At 45.8% G+C, this 18,863-nt stretch overlaps 1 protein-coding gene across 7 annotated transcripts in view; it reads right to left on the bottom strand.

Moving 5' to 3' along the window:
• The window catches only part of LOC100646232 (putative uncharacterized protein DDB_G0271606), a 105,799-nt gene that overhangs the window by 20,004 nt on the left and 66,932 nt on the right, over window positions 1-18,863 (bottom strand). For 4 of the 7 annotated variants that reach the window (XM_012312581.3, XM_020864828.2, XM_020864829.2 and 1 more), the window contains 2 exons: window positions 8,904-9,044; window positions 3,739-3,865 (listed from right to left, as the gene is read on the bottom strand). In XM_012312581.3, coding sequence (XP_012167971.1) covers window positions 3,739-3,865; window positions 8,904-9,044 — 268 coding nt within the window. Of the gene's footprint in view, window positions 1-3,738; window positions 3,866-8,903; window positions 9,045-15,593; window positions 16,104-18,863 lie in introns of all 7 variants that reach the window. The other 3 variants (XM_012312579.3, XM_003398223.4, XM_048409640.1) reach the window with 1 other exon arrangement.

The raw sequence follows: 18,863 nt of genomic DNA, 5'->3' as shown, positions 1-18,863 counted from the left end.
GCTGATGATCGCCGTGGACGGAATACTTTTTCGTTAGACTGAACTCTGTTGATTGATTATTCAAAGCGCAAATCGTAATAAGTTATAGTAATTATTTTGCACGAGATTAAATGATTCAAGAGCGTTATTTTTTAGTATTAATTATTTATTATAAACATTGAATTTTACAATAAACTAGGAAACTAAATTTAGTAAATATAACACAAGTTAATAATTCAGTTGTGTGCGAAAAATTTCAAAACAATTATCGATACATAATCCGACATCGCATTTTCTGCATTCTCTTATTTTTCACACAAACAACACATTTCCTTCTTGATAATTAGATGCGACTGTCCGCGAAACAGGTAGGCAACTGTTATAACGAGGCATTATTCGCATTTGTTTACTGCCGTTACTAAGGAATGCATTTATATTTATCTCACACAAACGTAATAGTATTACTTCTGCATAAGTGTTCGGAAAAATTGACAAACCCATACATGCGTCCTTACAGAAAACGAATATATGTGTCCTTAGTCCACACCGATAGCTTTCGCCAGACGCGTATATGCGCCCATAGTACTCAAAGGGTTAATTAAATATGTTCGAATTTCATTCAAAAGCGAAGGCTTAAACGGAAAGATTTTCTTCCACATTTTTCGGACAAAAAATGTTATTCCACGTTTTCAACTCATTTTTGCGCGTAGGATCATCTGCTAGTCGTTTGGCCATGGCACGCGGTACACCCTGTAACTGGTATTCGATGCGTTTGAAATCTGCGCTTCCTTAAAAGAAAAAAGATCACTGCTTCGGCTGTTTCTATATCGAGGAAATCCCTTCGACGTAAAGAAAAAATGAGAACAACTCCGATTGCAGTAGTAAATATCGTGTTGGATAAAAAACAAAGCGATATTCGATTCTCCTCGACGACGTTTGTCTTCGTGAAAAGAAGAAGAAAAAAAGAGTCGCTCCACCCTGCTACGGCTGAAATATCGGCAAACCCAATTTCGGGGCTCGTCAAACGTCCCTTACCTTCGGAGCGACCAAAAGAATCGTCTCTTCGGAAGGAACAGACTCTTTGTCGGGGGAGACAGCGCGACTCAAAAAGCTTTATCTTGGAACGAAGTAAACTCGTCGACGTCGTGAAACTTCTGTCATATAAGACGTAGTTGGAACCCTACTTCTCGCCCTACGAAACGATTCACCTGCTGTAACGTCGAGGATTGGATCTTTCCCCGGTGGCATTGACACCGATAGCCAGGAAATGAAATCCTGGACGAACCTCGGAATGGTTCGGGAGACATTTCAACGTAAATACAATAAATACAGACGCGAAATAAACGATCGCGAGGCCAACGATACGTATCTGAGAATGATTCATCCGACGTGAGGAAGAGCGGTCGTGACTTTTGCCAGGACAAATTCACTCGAGCCACCCTAATTCCGTCCGTGAAACGTACGAGAGAGGCCGGAAAGCCCTCTTTAATTAAAGCCCGCCCCGTCAGCTACTATGGAGTCGACCGTTTAATTCGCAGGATTTTTTAAATAAACCGCATCGCGCGTAGAACGCCGGGATTACGAGGATTACGGTCGTGTCTATTTCGTTCTGGCTGAATCTTCGCCAGGCTTTCGCGTCGAGGGTATATTTAAAAGAGACTGTCTTTGATTTCGAGTGTCGTATAACCCTCTGTTTTGCATCTAGAATGCAATGTATTTGCAAGTATGGCGAACTTAAAGCTCTTTTTGCCACAGAGATCCGTCGAATGATACGTTGAAATTAATTTAACGAGATGAGGATGTGCCTTCAACGAGAAGAGAACGTTTCGTCTGTCCGATTTTTAAGAGACAAAAAAAAAAAAAAAATAAATAAAAGTTTCGTCGGAAAATTATCGTCTTTCTTATATTGAATTTTCACGTATCAGAAATTTTCAAGAATCAGGCGTAAAACAGAGAAGCTACGCGCTCTATAAACGTTTCTCGGATATTATTATTCGGATAAAGCGTAGATACTAACGTTTGCGGCCGCCGCACTATATTGGGTCAGGATGATACAAAGTTTCGAATCCGTACCACTGTTCCGGACGTCGCGCCGGAAACTCGTCGCGAGTACGACGCAGTTTATGCTTCGAACGGTTATCCAAGATGTTCCGACGATGAATTCCCACTATTTGCATTTGTAGGAGCTCCCAGCCGCGGAAACGAGAATCTATCAGCGAACGAGGACCAGGTTCCACGTTCTATAGGAAGTGGATTACACGAATTTCCGCTGGTAACGCGATCGGATCGTTCCATTCGGTTTCTGTCCTCGTTCCGAACCTTATTCTCGACCGATTGCACTTTTCACCGGGCTGATCTCGGTCTACCGCCTTTCAGTCGCGAAGTGACTTGAGGAGAATTTGCGGCAAACTTGTTGGAGAAAGACGTATAGACTTCCAGTAGAGAAAATCCGCGAACGCAGCGGATAAGACAACGAGGACGATGATGCAGCAGTGGTTGAATCGGGAACAGACAGACGTCGAATCACGTGCGGCGTACCACTCGGCAGGGGCTGCTGGAAATGGATGGTGGTAACGAGTGAAGGTTCTTCCGAATAGGATCGCGTGATGCTTCGCTCATTGATAAGTCGAACTCCTCTCCAACCAAGTTAGATGATGTTTGGAAAGCCTCGAACCGAAGAGGTGTCGTTTATAACGAGACCAATTGGAATTCCTGGTTCGAAAGGGAATTGAGTTTAAGAATAGGAAGCGTCTTGCTTAACAGGGAACAGGCGCGTGAATACCGAATTATCTCGGTAGAGAACTTTCGTAGTTCGAGCGTGAGTGTTCGGCAACTTAGGACGTGCAAGCGATTTCGAATCAAACACAACGATTGATCGTACCATATCGATTCTTCTCCAGCTCGAGAGATCTTCGTATCGGGGAAGAGCCTAGGATCGACGATGTTGTCACTTTCGGGGTTCTATCTCACAAACCGTTTTAGCCTTCGACGATGGAAAAGACAGCTACGATGTTGTACGATCCTTGGCCAAGGACCTCGTCGCAAATCCCACAGACTTGCTTTCTACGGAAAGACCAAAACGGAGCCGTGGTAGATCGTGGCCGTAAATACGGCGTATGTATCATCCAAGCCCGAAAATGGGAGTGAGACGGCCGAGAAAAGCCATTTGCCTCGAATGGGGACCATTTTGTCCGCGAAATCTTTATTGAATCCGATATTCCTTCGTGCTGGCTCGTTCGATATCCTTTTACGAGACGTTCGATCCCTTTGGAAATTACAAGAATTCGCCTTCCTGCTGCGTTCGTCTCTCGCCAACACGAACGAAACGATAACGAAGCTCGTTCCTTCTTCGCTCGAGATCGTGCCGGACTCGAACGATATCCTCGGTACCAAAATGGCCGGAGAAGTTCTTTATTCCTCTCCGCGGGCTATTTCCTCGGCCATGATTCGTTGTGTCCGGACCAAACTTTCACTCTCCGACGCAATATGACGCTGCCGCTCTGGACTTCGATAATCCCGGCGAATTGGATTAAACAAGTTTATCATCGGACATTTTACGGGGATTCTCTGCTTTATAGGGATCTTTTATAGGGATTCGCGAATAGTTACTAACGAATGTACGGTGCTCGGAGTGAATAGAGGATAGTAGTGGCTGCATCAGGCAGTTCCTATGTGTTAACATACGACAGCCAAAACAAAGGTGAAATATATCGAACTGGACGGAGTAAAAGATAGCAAGAGACTTGTTAATAAACTCACTCAACGTGGCGTTGTTGGCACGTGACTGGTCGGTCTGCGATCTGAGCAATCGCAGCCGATTCAGCTTGCTTTGTTGTTGGTCCAGCCTGTGCCTCAATCTGGCGAGTTTGTCCTGCTGTGCTGGCTCCTGAAACAGTAAACACCGTTCGTTGAATACGGGGCTGAATGCAGCGGAATAGCAGAGCGGATCCAAAGTGAATACTGACTAACGAATGGGACAGAGACGAACACAGAGGTCGTAGAATATTTCATGCGGTTACCGAATAACAGAGGGAACCCTGTTGTCTTCTCTATGACATTACGCTTCGCTGCCAGCAGCTCTCTCGTTTACCTTGCTTTTTTTATTAATATCGCTTGCGAAACGACCAAATCCGGCGAAACGAGCTGCCTCCGACGAGCTTAACCAGCGACGAATTCGGACCCTCCACCGATGGGACGATCACCCCCTTCTACGTTACGATCGTCCAGAGAAAACGGACACCGAGTCTTCTCCGGAAATCGCCTCTAAAATCCACGTGGAATTTAGCAGACGCGCTCGGGCCAGAGTCCGGTAATCCCCCAGAGAATCGTCCACTAAAATTACCGTCAACCTTTCCGCGTAGAAAGTAAAATTCGCCTGGATGCTTGCTACTAGTACTAGAACGTTCTATGGCGCGTATTGTCAACCGTTAAAAAGTCCCCGAGCTTACGAGCAAAAGCAGCTCGCCCGTCAATGTTAAAGCGATACCGGATGGAGGGATCCGCGACCCACACTATCTTTGGTATCGAGCTCGTCTCGTCTCGTCCCAGGAATAGAGCCATGACGCCGAGGATTAAGGCTTTCAAGTCCTAGAAAATCCTGGCTGAGTCCTGTCGCCGTCTACCCGGTATTACTTCGAATCATTCGTAAAGCTGGCGCGTTGCAAGTGACACGAGGCTCGATGTGTATCGTGGGATTTTTCGGCTCGATTTTATCGGCATGACTGATGAGCTCTTCGTATTAGAGGGTGGAAACGGGAGAAATGGGAGACAAGAAATCGTTGAAAGAGCTGCCAACTTCCGCCATGCTTCTTTGGTACTGTGCAGAGTTGAAAGGAACGCTGGCCCGATCAGTTGCTGGACCGCGGACTTTCAACTGCTTATGGAAGATTTAACAAAAATGGACAGAATGCGCGTAGTATTCGAAAATACAGGACGTTTCATAACACGTGAGCCCCGCATTAGGAGTGAACAGAGGATACGAAAATAATGAAAAGAGTTCGTACGAACAGGTGTCCTATTTGACCATATTTCAAAGTTATAGCTACTTTCGCGTTACGAAAATCCGCGACAACTTAGCCTCGTAGAACGTGCTCGAAATGGTTATCCTCGGTCTGTATTATTCGACATCCACCTGGAATTTTGGAGAGATTGCGAGATTCTTTGACGCGACGACTGGAAGCAGACAATCCGAGGGTGATTACTTCGAGCACTTTCTATGAAGATAAGCTGTCGTGGATTATGATAACACAGAAGTGGTCATAACTTGGAAAGAAGATCAGATAGGTCAGACGTTCGTATGAATGCTTTTCGTTTTCGGGTCTCCTGGCTATTGCTGAAGCGAATCGTCTTACGAAACGTCATGCATATAAATAGAACGTTCAAAGTACAGTAATTTGAATACGTAATATTAAATATTTGGTATCTAGGCGAAACGGACCTCTGTTTAGATTCAATTTTTAGTTGCGTTCATAAAAACGTAGATTTGTCTTGTAGTACGTGTTTTCGGCAATAGCGTGTTATTGGCTGAGATAGTCGCGTCGTTAATCGTAATTGTATACTTCAGTCAGCGGACCGAGCTGTGCCATCCTGCCAGTCTTCTCTCTAGCTTTGATATTTTTCAAGACTTTTGCACGCGATCTAACAAAGTGTCAGGGCTCGTTGTTGAGAGTAACGGTTGGAAGATTAGACCGACGCCAGCTAACGACACGAAGTGGATGCGGAGCGCAGTAGAGGCTCTTAATCTCGTTAATATCGTAGAAGAAGGAGCTCGTTACACGGCCGTCGAGTGCTAAGCACACGAGACAAGGAACCGTCGCCCTCGACGAAGAATTCAGCGTGCTACGCGCTTAACCAACTCGCGAGAGACTGCAAGGGAGTCGAGAGGACGCGGCTTGATTAAAATCGCGCGCTAAGCGGATCGAGTTCTATCGGTGATTTGAACGCCTCCATCCCTATAGCGGCTTCTTCGATACCGCTATTTCGCGCCATTGTTCCATCGACCGACGTTGACAGACCTTGTTCTATTGTATTTAAAATTATCGCGTGTCCGTTGTAGTTGTAAATTATCGATAGTCCCCGACGAATAATAACGACAAAAGGAGAACGCGGTTTATTCTACACAGAGTGATTCGCAATTGTGTTGCGATGAAAACGAATCGAGGAATCGTAGTATAGAAACCGAGTAACGTCTTCGTTACATGACGCGTCATTTTGCGACATAATCGCCGAGCTCTATCGATCTCTCGCGTTTCTTCGCTTCAAACGTCTGTAGTCGGATTCTTCGTACACAGGGTCAAGGTCATGGCTATCAATGCCAGACTAACGGTAGGTACATCTACCAACTTCTACTGCATCTTGTCTTCTTCGTTCTCGTATCAACCGCGTCCGATTTCGATCCACGCGAAAGACGCTCGCACGATCGCGAATTCATCAACGACGAATCGCTGGCATTCCCGGAGGAACATCTGGCCTTCGGATTTCTTTCACGCGAATTACCATCGAATCTCGCGCGAGGACAACCGGCTGTTTAGCTAGGTATTTTCGAGGAGACTGACAATGCTGTAAGGATGGATGTAATTGCCGGTTGCCCTTTGCTCGCTATTGCGCCTTTCGAACGATAGAAACCTGCTAATTATTTACTCGACCAGAGCAGGTGTTCTTCGGTATTTTTCAGCTCCAGAAATTATTCCCTTCGAGCTACTCGAATCGCGAGTCTCGTGACGCGTATGAACCGTTACGATACCCTGAATCAACTAGATGGAAGGGAAGGAAAAATACGGTGGCCATCGCAGAAGATATACTGGCGTAATCCCTGACGACGTCAGCGAGGAATCCAGCAACGGTATGAAAATCCTTGTCATGGTGTGCGGAGGAGCCGTGACTTCCGATGACGCGTTCTGTCGCAGCAGGCATCTTCTGCACGCACAAATTGCACGCGCGTCGTTCTATGCGTCATTGGTGATGTAATAGATGATGTCAGCACGTCAGTTATTCAGGATAAAGTATAGTATACGGACTGCACAATTTCTGACCCGAATACGTCTTTTCCGGGGTATTTTAGGTCGCTGAAGTCTAAAACGAACTTCCTTTCTCACGAAAATAAACGGTTTTGAGCTATTATACATATTATACATATGAACTATTATAAATATTTGATCGACGAGAGTCTTAACCATAGAAACCCGCGTAAGACTGGAATATAAAAAATAAACCAAACTTAATCCATTACTCGCGATTCAAACGCATAGAGAGCAAGCTGTACAGTAATTTAAGAGTATGAAATTTCAATAAAGATGTCGTTAAAATCCACGAGGACGTCACGCATCAACAGGTTGACCGAAATTTTTTGCGACTTATTTCTATGAAAAAATGGCCCACATTTTCGGCTTTGGCGACCTCTGAAACCTCTAGAAGGTAGCTATACTATATTAGAAACAATACTCGTACCAATCCGGTGTCCAAAAATATTCAAAACGCAGCGTCCTCTGCCCGCAAGTCTGTCTACTCGCGTCGCGTTGAATTTCTGCCGCCACGATGCACGCGTGGTCTGTTCGTATCTTCATTATCGTCGCATTAGCTTTAATAAACATTAAGTTCAATCATAACGCCACCACGTTGAATATTTCTCATCCACGAAATCCACCTGAGCGTCGTAAAGCGCGCAGCATCGCAGCGAGATTCCATGCGAGAGCGGTTACAATAGCCGTGAGAGGTGGACGGCCGAGGACAAAACGCGTTTACCTCCTAATCGAGAATTACGAAGCTCCCTGGTGCTTCGCGCGGTGATTATGCTTTATTACGGTGCGCGTGATAGATCTTCCGGTGGCGAGTGGCGCATGAATCGCGCGGAATCGCGAGGAAACCGCTCGACGCTGGTGGGCAACGAGCTGGAGACGGCTCGATCGTCTTCGAGATGACGAGGCCGAACAGAATGGACAGTTATTTCGTCGATAATAGGCATAAATTGTTTGCCAGCCTATTATTACTTTGAATTATTCATGACGCGGATGCTTGGCTGGCCCACGGAAGAGAGTCCCTGGTCGTCGCGAGACCAGCGGGGACTAGCAGCAGCCGATGAAAGTCGCAGGATCATTCCAAGATTTTATATCACGGGAAACGAAGGTTCTTTACGATCCGTTTTATCGTCGTTCACCAGCTGTAAACAGCTAAACATCGAATCCTGCCGAACGGGAAGAACAGTGACGTTGAACACGGTGTTCTTTTAGTTGGTTACTTTGGATCCGACTCGGCAGTACTTCCGCGACTACCTTTAAGGTAATTGGTTAACGTCGGACATAACCGAGAAAATTACCACTCTATTCTCTATATCTAAACAACGTATTTATCTCGTCATTTTATAAATATTTCTAAGTAATAGGTTTTTCGAAAAGTTCGTAGCCAAATTTTAGCAAAATTCAAAGGTAATGTATTTTTACAGAATCGAGATCACGTTCGTTCGCTATTTTTGTATCTTTCTAGAAGTTGCCGGTTTTGAAAACGTCGTAAACTTTCAGAATGACCAAATGATTCCTTTTATTTCTTTCTATTTTTTTTTTGTCTCAAGGATGCTTTATTTACCCGTAGTTGAGACGCTAAACACGAATGCATCCTAATTTTAGTCGATAAAATTTTACGAATCTTCCAGGCTATCGTCATCCATCTGTTTCGTCTTTTACGAATTTTATATTTGAATTCAATCGCGCGTAGAAAAATGTTGAAGATAGGGGGATAGAGAGACGAAAACGAAAAGACGGCGGTGTGTTTGAGCGGTGAGGTTGAGTCGCAACCGGAAGCCGGGCTCATCGACGAGCGGAAGGTGAACGCATCGGGAGCCGGCCAAGACCGAGGGAATATTACTGGAGCTTTGTCGAGCAATTTCCAGAACGATTTCCGTATTTAGGTTGGAAGAAGTGGTTCTCTCTCACCTGTGCGCCTCGAAGCACGGCTAGACGGGCCTCTCTCTGCTCCAGGAGGCGCCTTTGCTGGGCAATTTCCCGCTGTTGCCTGGCTGCCATGCTTTCAAGCTCGCTGAGCACCAGCACAGCACCACCCCCGCCCACTGGTAACTGAAACAGGATTAAGAGTACATGAGGAAAAGCGGTTACAAATATCTGCAGCAGAGAAGGTGAAACTAGTCCTGCATTTTCTTCTCTATACTGGGATTTTCTTCGGACAATTGTGGAAAACATCGAATTAACTTAAAATTTAGTTGTTTGTAAATGTTCCTCCGGAATGGTATCTCGTAATCAGAAAGTCAAGGGCCAATCTAGAAACCAGTGACTGAGATAGAAAGTCCATTGATTGCGAGGAACTTTATTCTTTAACCACAGCTTGTAAGGTTTCTCGCCTCTATAAATACAAATGACGCTGATACCAGATTCGCCAAATTTAACGTACCGCCTTTGGTTTGAAATTCATCTCGATTAAAGGCAACGATACTCGAGGTTGCACAATAAAATCTCATTGGATGTCACGGGAGGCCGAACGGTCTAAATGTCAGGCTGCCATTTCGCAACGGCGAGTCAGAGTGCAACGAAGAGGAGGTAGAAAGAGAAGAAGAAGAACCCGTGGAGGAAGACGAGGACGAGGAGAAAGACGAACGAGAGGAGGAGAAACCGGGAGGATTACGCGATTTCGCGGGTAGCAGAAACAAATGGAAAAACGGAAGGGGGCCGGTGTCCGAGGAGAGGCGTAACGTGGCGGAGAAAAGAAAAAGCGAGAAGAAGAGTGGTAGGTCCGGACTGGAGGAGCGTTCGCGGTTCTTTTTGCTTGACCTCGTGTACCATCTGGAAAGGACCGGCCGCCGATACCAAGTAGAATCCCAAGGTCGACCTGGCCCTTCGAATTCCACAGCGACAAGGACTCCCGGTAACCTTCGTACGTCAACGAAAAGCAGCTGAACGTGTCTGTCGCTGATTCTCGCGTATCGCGTTCGCTGCATTTCCCAGTGACGGATCTCGCGAGCTCTTCGACTCGCGATTTCTGTTTGCCCGTAAATCCGTACAATTATGACCGAATAGGCAAGAAAATGATTCAACGTGGAAATTTCTTTTTTTTTTTTTTTAATATCGTGGAAGATAATTGGAATAACGAAAATCACCGGGATAACTAAAATTCCATTTACCATCTGTACGAAGTCCCCGTCGCAGTTACGCCTTCGTTTCGTTTCGTTCGTTCAAGTAGCGAAGCCACAATGTCGCAATTAAACTTCTCCCAATTCTACAGAATCAGATTGCACGCGCACCGTTCCATTCGAATTTCAATTTCTCTCGATGCGTTCTCCTTAACGAACGATTGGCCGGTCAGTCAAATAAAAGTTCGTCGATAGATCGAGCGAATTGAAGCGAAAGTGGAGCGCGATGTCGGACTAACCCAGATTATATCCAAGAGCGCGAGTTCCTTTTAACGCTGTTTAATCGAAATCAATATCTTCTCTAATTCTCTGTTTATCATCTGCCAGCGTATTAATATCTATTACGTAGGTTGCTACGAGCATTAATTCCCGAAACGACCGATTTCGAACCTCCCACGCCGCAGCAGCTGTACGATTTATAATCCTTATTAAAGTCCTCTTTTATCGTGCTCCCTTATCGCATCATTGAACATCATCCGATTTCTCCACAGAGAATGTTGATCTAATCGAAACGGTCGCGCTCACCTAACGCTGAAATATAATATCAATAAGCTTCATTCCCGATAGTCAAATTCATCGAGAATCGTTGTTAAATAAGGAAAGGCTGGAGGTTACGTGGGCTTTTGTTTCACCACACGTTCATCGTGACATCATTAACTCCAGAGAAGCCGGTTATTAGCAGTGGAATTGATCGACGTCGTGGTGCGATCGAGGCGTTACTCGTCGTTCCACCTCGTGTTCCTCCCCTTTATTAGCTTAGTCCTTGGTGAAAATGGCGGATGGAGGCTTCTCCTTTCCTCTCTAGTTCAAGTTAGGAGTAATCTTTAATGCAAAGGATCACCGGTGAACGGAAAATCGAGGAAACTTCTCCGCTCGTTAACCGACAATTCAATTTTCTCGATGCCGCTGTCCCGACGATACCCTCCGTTAATCCGAATTCGATTACTTTGCACTTTGATAACCACGAAAGTTATCCGCCGCCCGTTCTTAGCCCTGCTTACTCTCCTTCAAACTCTATCACGATCGACTTGATCGTCGAATCTCCGAGATCCTGCCTCCATATTGATATAAAACGAACGTTTGTCTTACCTCTTTTTGGAAAACATCTAATTTACAGCGGTCTACTTATTCGCTGGAACCGCTATCGAGGAAGAAAAAATATCGGAATGGAGGCTGCAGTGGGCAATAAATCGCGCGATAAGGTAGCAGGAGGGTGAATAAATATCAAACACCCCCGGTGCAGCTGCGAGCGAGGGATTTTCGCTTCGAAAGCCACAAATTTTTCCCGCGTTTCAACGGCACCGTCGGCTCGTAAATAGACAGAACCGCGGTCACTGATCCAGGGAAAAGAATTCCTTGCGAAGGAGCTGGCATGCCTCCGAGCGTGCCGCGTTTTTCGCGCGTGAAGCTCGAACAAGTGCGATTCGAAGGGACACGCGATGCGACTGCCCTGTTATTATCCTGTACGCTCGGAAAGGAACACCTCCGAGCTATCTCGTCGGCCGCATTGTGTTTCAAGTGTACAGAAATTTCGCTGAATTTGCTCATTTCGGCATCCTTTGCAGGCGATTTAACGACGCTGGCTCGCTGCGAGTGATTTTCTCCATGGACGAAAGAATATTTTATTATGTTCAGGCCGGCGAATACCTTTGTTAGACGAGGTTTAACTGAGTTTCGAAGACGTGACCGGATGTTCTATAACTCTGCCAGTCATGCAGTTATTTAGAAGTAAAAGCGAGTCCTCGACTATTAATGGCTCGATCGCACGGCTCATCAGCCCCATTTTCCTTTCAGTTACGAACAACTTAATTTTCATTATCGTCATGAACGGGTAATTCACGCTTTCTATTTTGCAAATGAAAACGAATCGATTCGATCACGGACATATGCGATTTTCAAAAGCAAATTGTATCTTCACGCCTACCATTTGCGTTGTGCAAAATCAATGCGGTTGATAACCAAACAGCTGTGCGAACGGATCTTTCGAGACGAACGTTTTCCATCTGTTCAACTCTCGTTATCTTCGTTAACGCCGCTTTCCAACGGCGCATTTATCTTCGAAGGAGATTTTTTCTTTCGTCTCGTTTCGTTCCACGTTCGACGATTTTCCTTCGAAACGACCTTCTATCTGCCACGCTATCCAATCGTTCTAGGCGAAGAGATTTCACTCTCTCTATCGGTCTACACGCCTCCGAACATGAAAATTCTATCTCTGTACAAACCGCGTGGATCCGCGTCGAATATTTTCAAACTCGTTGCGCTTCGTGGCACATAGTTTCCCATTTTTCTCTTTCTTCTTGGTGTTTCGGTTAAAAAATCGTATTTTTATACACCAGCGGGGCCTCGTTAATCTTTTTACAGCGCTCGATTATTCTGACCCAGCGGCGTTTCAAGGCTCGTTGTTCCAGCCTGTTCGCGAGATTCCACTTTGAGCAGATTGCGTCTTCTGCGATAGGACATTGAACAGGCAGCCTCGAAGCAAGGAAGGAAGACACTTACGTATAATTTTCGGAGACTCGTAGCACTCTAGGCGGTAGAAGCTCCGACCAATCCTTCCTCCATTCGAAACGAGACAGCGTCGTACAGACACGTCCCACGGAATTCTCGATATCATTCGCCGTTTCTATCTGACGTATTCCTCAAAGGCAGCTTTATGAACGACAAACAGCAAGTCGCGATCTTTGGATATTCTGTTTGCAAATAATATTCGGTCGAATTGCCTCTTTGCGAGAATGGATTCGCTCGATTCTCGCGTGCGACGATTTCAAATGTTTCAACGGCGCTCGATATTACATTCCACGAAGGCACGTTGAACTGACAACACTGTCATCTTGCAGCTAAAAATGAGCCGTGTAAGAGCAATCACTGTAACTGCGTTCTGTCCGTAGATCGTCTTCCAAATTGTAGCAACTTTTTCTAATAAAAGAAATTACACTTACCCTCCCAAATTTGCATCATCAGTTACGATATTGCAAGCTAAGGACTTGCTTCTAACATACGCTGTATCATATTAATTCGAGTTGAAGTTAATTTCACTGTACTACTGTTGTAATCGTACTGTATACCATGTATGCTCAAAATGTATTCGTTTTTTGTACATTCTCGTTATGCGTCTTATTAATCGTTAATGGCCACAAAGATTAGGTAGGTGCGCTCGTAAATAAGATAAATAGTAATAATAGGTTCCACGGAGACAACGTTCTGCCTGTCTCTACCTTGTTGCTTCTCTAATCGTTTATTTATACGTTTGGTCGGTGAAATGTACTTGAATAGAAATAAACACAAAGATGAATAACCTGAGAGTATAAGACTAACGTAAACATAATTTGTATATGTGACAGAAACACGAATTACGAGATAAATGATACATGGAGTGGATTAACTTTAGGATTAATTGATAGAAGAAGTATGGCGCTAAGTGTTTTGAACGCGTAGGGCGCCGAATTGTCGCTTTCTATCTGACACGATCACTGATAACAGAGCGTGAGATAAGCGGGTGTAAATATAGCGTGATATTCTCGTTATCCAAATTCTGGTGAACGGTCTGATTGCTTCTCGGCGAGAATCTGGGAATAAAGAGAATCAGCGACCAAAGGAGTGGTTTCAGTCCGGCGTGGGCATCCATCAAGGGTTTCCAGTAAAAACATGGCCAGCAACGAAACCGGTCGAGCATTACCAGAGCTAAGCCTCTTCAAATGAGCGGCATATTGACCTTTCTCATTTCGGCCGGAGGTCGGGGTTAAACGCGAGTCCGGCAATCACGGTCTAACGGGTGGCTCGGAAATTCTGCCGTCGCGAATCGTTTACCGGGAAAATCCTCCGAACCGAACGAATTGCCCTATTTCCAGACGAAGCTCCGGCTTCCAAGGAGTAAATTCGCCTTGTGTACGAGGAACGGCGGCAGCTGCCTCTGCCACCGTCGAATAAAGTCGAGAACGAAGAAGAATATCTGGCGCGTTGTTTACTCCGGAACGTTCTTTAAAGTGAAATTTTCGCAACGACTATAGACTCGTTCGGGTAGCCGTTTAAACGTCGAATTTTTAGTGCAAACCGCGCCGTTTTCGTTTGGAGAGCAAACGAACGAGCCGCGAGAAATGGAACAGTGGCATTTAAAAAGAGAAGAGCAGGGGGAGGCAAGAGGTATTGGAGAGAAAATCGAGCCAACGGACAATCCTCGACGATTATCGCGCAACGCGACATTCCCAACGACTATACTGTAACTTTTTCGAAAGCATTTATCCGTAACGGTCGGCAAACGAACGCGCGATTGAATCGCGTGGAACGCGGACGCGATGGAACGATGCGCGACTTTATCAACAGCTTCTCGTTGAGAACTTTAGCGGGATGTTTCTCGAGAACCCGGACGATTCTGTAGGATTTCGACTATTGGCATTCGTACGATCGAAAGGAATTATCTTTGCCTTTACGTTCGAACGTTTCGTTCTCTTTTTCTTTTTTTTTCTTCGCGCTCGAGAGCCACGCGACGAGTAGCACCCCGTTCGCGGAAACGGACCACGCATGTCGTTACGATCCCCAGGTGTACATATGGCGATCGTTGCGTGGGAATCATCAAAGTGCAATCACCAGCGACAATAATTACCAATGTAGGAAGATCAGTATCCAATTGAATGGCGTCTCCTTACCCTACACAGCGTTTATCTATCGTCGTACTGATTCACGTACGTAGATCTCGAGATAGGAAATTTGTAATAATTTTGGTAAACACGGCTAAATAAACATCGGTGATAAGCGGTCAGATACTGTGGTACGAAGCGGCACACGGTACTGGGATGAGCGGGATGGTAATTAAGGAAATTCACCGACGAAGAGACATTTTGCCGGTGAGAACGCATAAATAACAAGGGAATTTCATCGAAATAATCCCAGCTGCCTCCGCCTTACAAAGTTATCTCGCGCAGGTTTAAGTGGCCGTAACTATTATTTATTCGATCAACCAACCGATGTAGTCCCTGTGAACTATGACGCGTTCCCTCTTCTTGGCCCGCCTTCTCCGAGCGCGGCCACGTTTTATCGCGAGGAAGTAATGAACGTCCTCCGTCCGAGATAAATGGCTGATTTATTTATTGGATGGAGGACGGCGAGCACGTAAACTGGGAAAAAATTCCGCGGGACAGTGGCGACAGAGATAACGATCCCGATGGAGGATCGTGCAGGTTTAACGAGATCTATCTCTCCATGAAATTACCTTCCGTTACTTTTTTCCTTTTCTTCCCGGCCTTGTCTTCGTAAAAGTCAAGAATACACTGTCCAGGTTGCACAGCGATAAAATAACAATAAAACCGATAATTGAAGTTTCTCGTGGCTGTGATGTCTTTCTAAGATAACGGCGGAACGGGAAGAAACTCGCACGTAACAAATAGAGAATCAGAGAGGATGAAAGTAGGTAGGGAAAGAGAAGTGTAGTCGGTAATAGCTCGTGGTCGATGGCAGCAAGGGGTTGGAATACGAAGCGAGAGCTTACCTCGTTCTCGAGCTTAGGGGTGTTGTCGCATTCCGGCTGCTTGCCGTCTGCCGGTTTCTCCTTCACGGACAGCAGCTTCGGTTTTCTCTTGGATCGGCCGTGCCGGAGCTTCACCGTCACGGCTTTCGACTTGAAGTTCTCCGCCGGATAAACGCACGCCAGCATCGTGCCTTGGCACGGTTTCGCGATTATTTTCGTTCGATTGTCCTCCCGACGCGTGGCTATCCTCGAAACTCGCTACCACTTTTCCCTTTTTGCTCAACGTTCGCGAACTTGGCTCTTTCCTTCTTTCGGTGGCGCGCGATTTTCTTTCGATTTGCAATTAAGGGTCGCGCGTCGCGGTCCCATCGGCTCCTCGGAAAACTCGTTAATTCCGCGATTAATTAAAAAGCACGTTTTCCCAAACGCCGTTAATTCGTCGTTCGCTCGCTTTACACTTTCACAGGTTTCCCTTTTTCTTCGTCGGGGCTTGTTGCTCGCTGGAATCGTTTCTCCTCGAATCTACCGCCTCTAGAATAACATCGTACCAACGAGCGTTAACCGGTTTCGAGAGAGTAACTTTGACGCGGAGAGACTGTCTCTGGAAAGGGTTGCGCGGGACGAAGTATCAGCGGGTCATCGAATATAGCCGACTGTCAAAGATAATTAACGATTGCATGGCGTAACGAGGATCCAGAGTTGAACGCTTCTAGAATTCGGTGCTCACGCGTTAGATTTCATTACGGTTGCCAATTAAAACGCGAGCTAACTGTCAGAGCGTCCGTTTTCTCTTGAACTCATCACTGGGTCTCATTGTAATCGCTTACCGTTATTTCGTGTTTCCTCTCCCACCGTAACGTAAAAATAATTCGCTGGAGAAAACCTATCCGCCGATCGTGAATATGCCAGCAGAAGAGTACGATGAACTTCGTTAATTTTATAGAACCGTATACGAAGGATAATTGCGAAAGGTATCGCTGTTTGTCAGTCAGATGGGGCGATTATTCGCGAATGGGTCTGCAGGCTCCAACGAGGCCGAAAAGCTTTTTAAATACGCGTCAGATGGGAATAAAGAATAGAAAAGGAAAAGAGAAAAGAAAAGAAAAGGAACGATACGAAATGCTTATTTACATCTTGAAGTCGAGCTGTGCAAATCTGGAGCTGCATTTCGTACGTAAATCGAGTTTCGGTTTGCAAGGAGCGATATCCGTAATGCAACTCTTGTTAATTATAACCGCGCTACTGCCGCCTGCAAAGGGAAAAGGGCAATGGGCATCGATTCGACGCGTAGCTTCGCCAATTGTATACAGTTCGCCAACTCTGTATGCGCCTCTCTGTGCACCTCTCTATGGTTACCAAGAGTCTCTACGTTCGATTCTGAAAGCGTACGTACGAGAAGGATGGGATGGGACGCGCAGCGAGCTTCGAATTTCACATAAAGCTGGATAACGTGTCGAGGATTCCTTTATTCCTGTAATCTCCCTGAACCGTGAAGTCAACGACGTTAGCCAAAGTTAACAAGGGCCAACGAAAATCGTGCGCTTTTACATTTATTTCGCGTTACTTCACGAGCACATCTTTTTTCCTAATTAATTCGTCGACTTTCGCGTTATAAGTACACAATAAATTAAGAGGTTTGTGGGTCACTGGATTAATAGAGCATCGCGGTTCTCTTTAATTCCCTTGCCAGTCATTAAAATTGAACAAGCGTCTTATTTATTCTGTCTTTATTTCATGTATGAATTACCGACCAACTTTCCCCTCGATAGAAGAATCTTTCGTCGAGGCCAACTTTTCACACGATCCACGGTATGACTAATATGTAAAGCAATCGCAAAGCAGAATGAGAAATTGCCGGGTATTGCGAAGAATTGCAGATGGCAATGGGGTTGAAAATGCTAGAGCGACCACTCTCCGGTGTCTTTCGCGTTGAGTAAAAGCGTCGGAAGAGGGGAGGAAACAGGGAGGTTGCATTCACCAGGCTTTACTTCCTCTTTCTCCCGTTTCTTCTCAGAGAATGCTTGATCGTAAATTTTTCATTAGGTCAGTCTATCCCTGCTCCGGGAACACTCTGCTTCCCCCTTTATTCTATTACAAGCGTTCAAACAGGTCGACGTTACTGAAAACTGGCGTCGTGGCGAAAATTGTGTTCCTTCGGATGAAAAGGGTGTTCTGTGAACGGCGTCCCTTTGATTTTTCCCGCCTGTTCCGCGGATCCGATTAGTGGCGTGGATTAAAGTTACGAGCGAAAGGAACAACGTGCTTTGATTAAGAGACATAGGAAGAGAGACGGTTTCAGGGGTGGTATCGAAAATGGGAAATAAACCTGAAATCGTTCTCCGCGCATTCGTCCAATTCCGCGCTCGTTAATCAAACCCCGATCAATCGGATATTTTTCAACCGCCGAATCTCACATTCCAGTTTCGTTCTCGCGTAGTCAAATTTGCAAAACGTAGCGAATACAGGGAGGAGCGAGGAATCTACGCTACCGAGAGGACGGATTCTCCGGCCGAGTGGAAATTTAGCGGCGCGTAACTCGAGTTTAGCCGTATCCGAAATCGATCGAGGGAAGCGGTGGCGGCTGTTCGTGCATTCGAGAAACAATGGGAATGAGGAGGAGTCGGAAACGATTAAGCAACACTGTCTCGGTATCCCGTCGATCTATAATCGTTTCTTTAAAAATAAACGAAAGAACGACGAAGAAGCGTATCGTCCTCGAACCTTACGACCTAAAAACGCGCCAAAGACTGTTCGAACATTGTTTGCCACAGGCCACACTCCCGACGTATCCGAAGGCCTGTTGCATGGCGAGAAACGTACGGAGCGAGAGGAAGCGAATCTACCATATGACAGAGCGAACGCTCCCCTAACGGGGTTTGTCTTATTTAATTTGCGGCTGACTCGAGGGGAAAAATCGGGGCGTGATTACAGGCCCCTCTGCTCGAGACGCGTGTCACCGCGGGAATGAAAGTATTTCCACGGATCGACGCCTGCGGCCTCCGACTAAGCTCGTTCGAGCTCTCGTCGATAAATGAATTTTCTCGTTAACAGGGGTGTGTCCCGAGATTCCTTCAAACTACATGTTTCGAGTGGCAGAGAGGTTTGCTTTGTAGGCAAGAGAACGTGGAATTGGCAGTCGGTTTGCTATAACACGGAAACCTAAGTTGTCTTTGGATGGAGTTTGGATGGAGGGGATGTTTTTACTGGCGTACCGAGTATATACGTTACTTACATGGTTGAGCCCCACCCCACCAAGCTGTTACGTTAAATTAATCATGCAGAGCTTGATTT

Source organism: Bombus terrestris, chromosome 10 (genome assembly GCF_910591885.1).
Source record: "Bombus terrestris chromosome 10, iyBomTerr1.2, whole genome shotgun sequence".
In the NCBI taxonomy this organism is placed as follows: Eukaryota; Metazoa; Arthropoda; class Insecta; order Hymenoptera; family Apidae; genus Bombus; species Bombus terrestris.
Note: the sequence above shows the minus strand (reverse complement) of the source record. Positions and strands in the feature narration are given on the sequence as shown.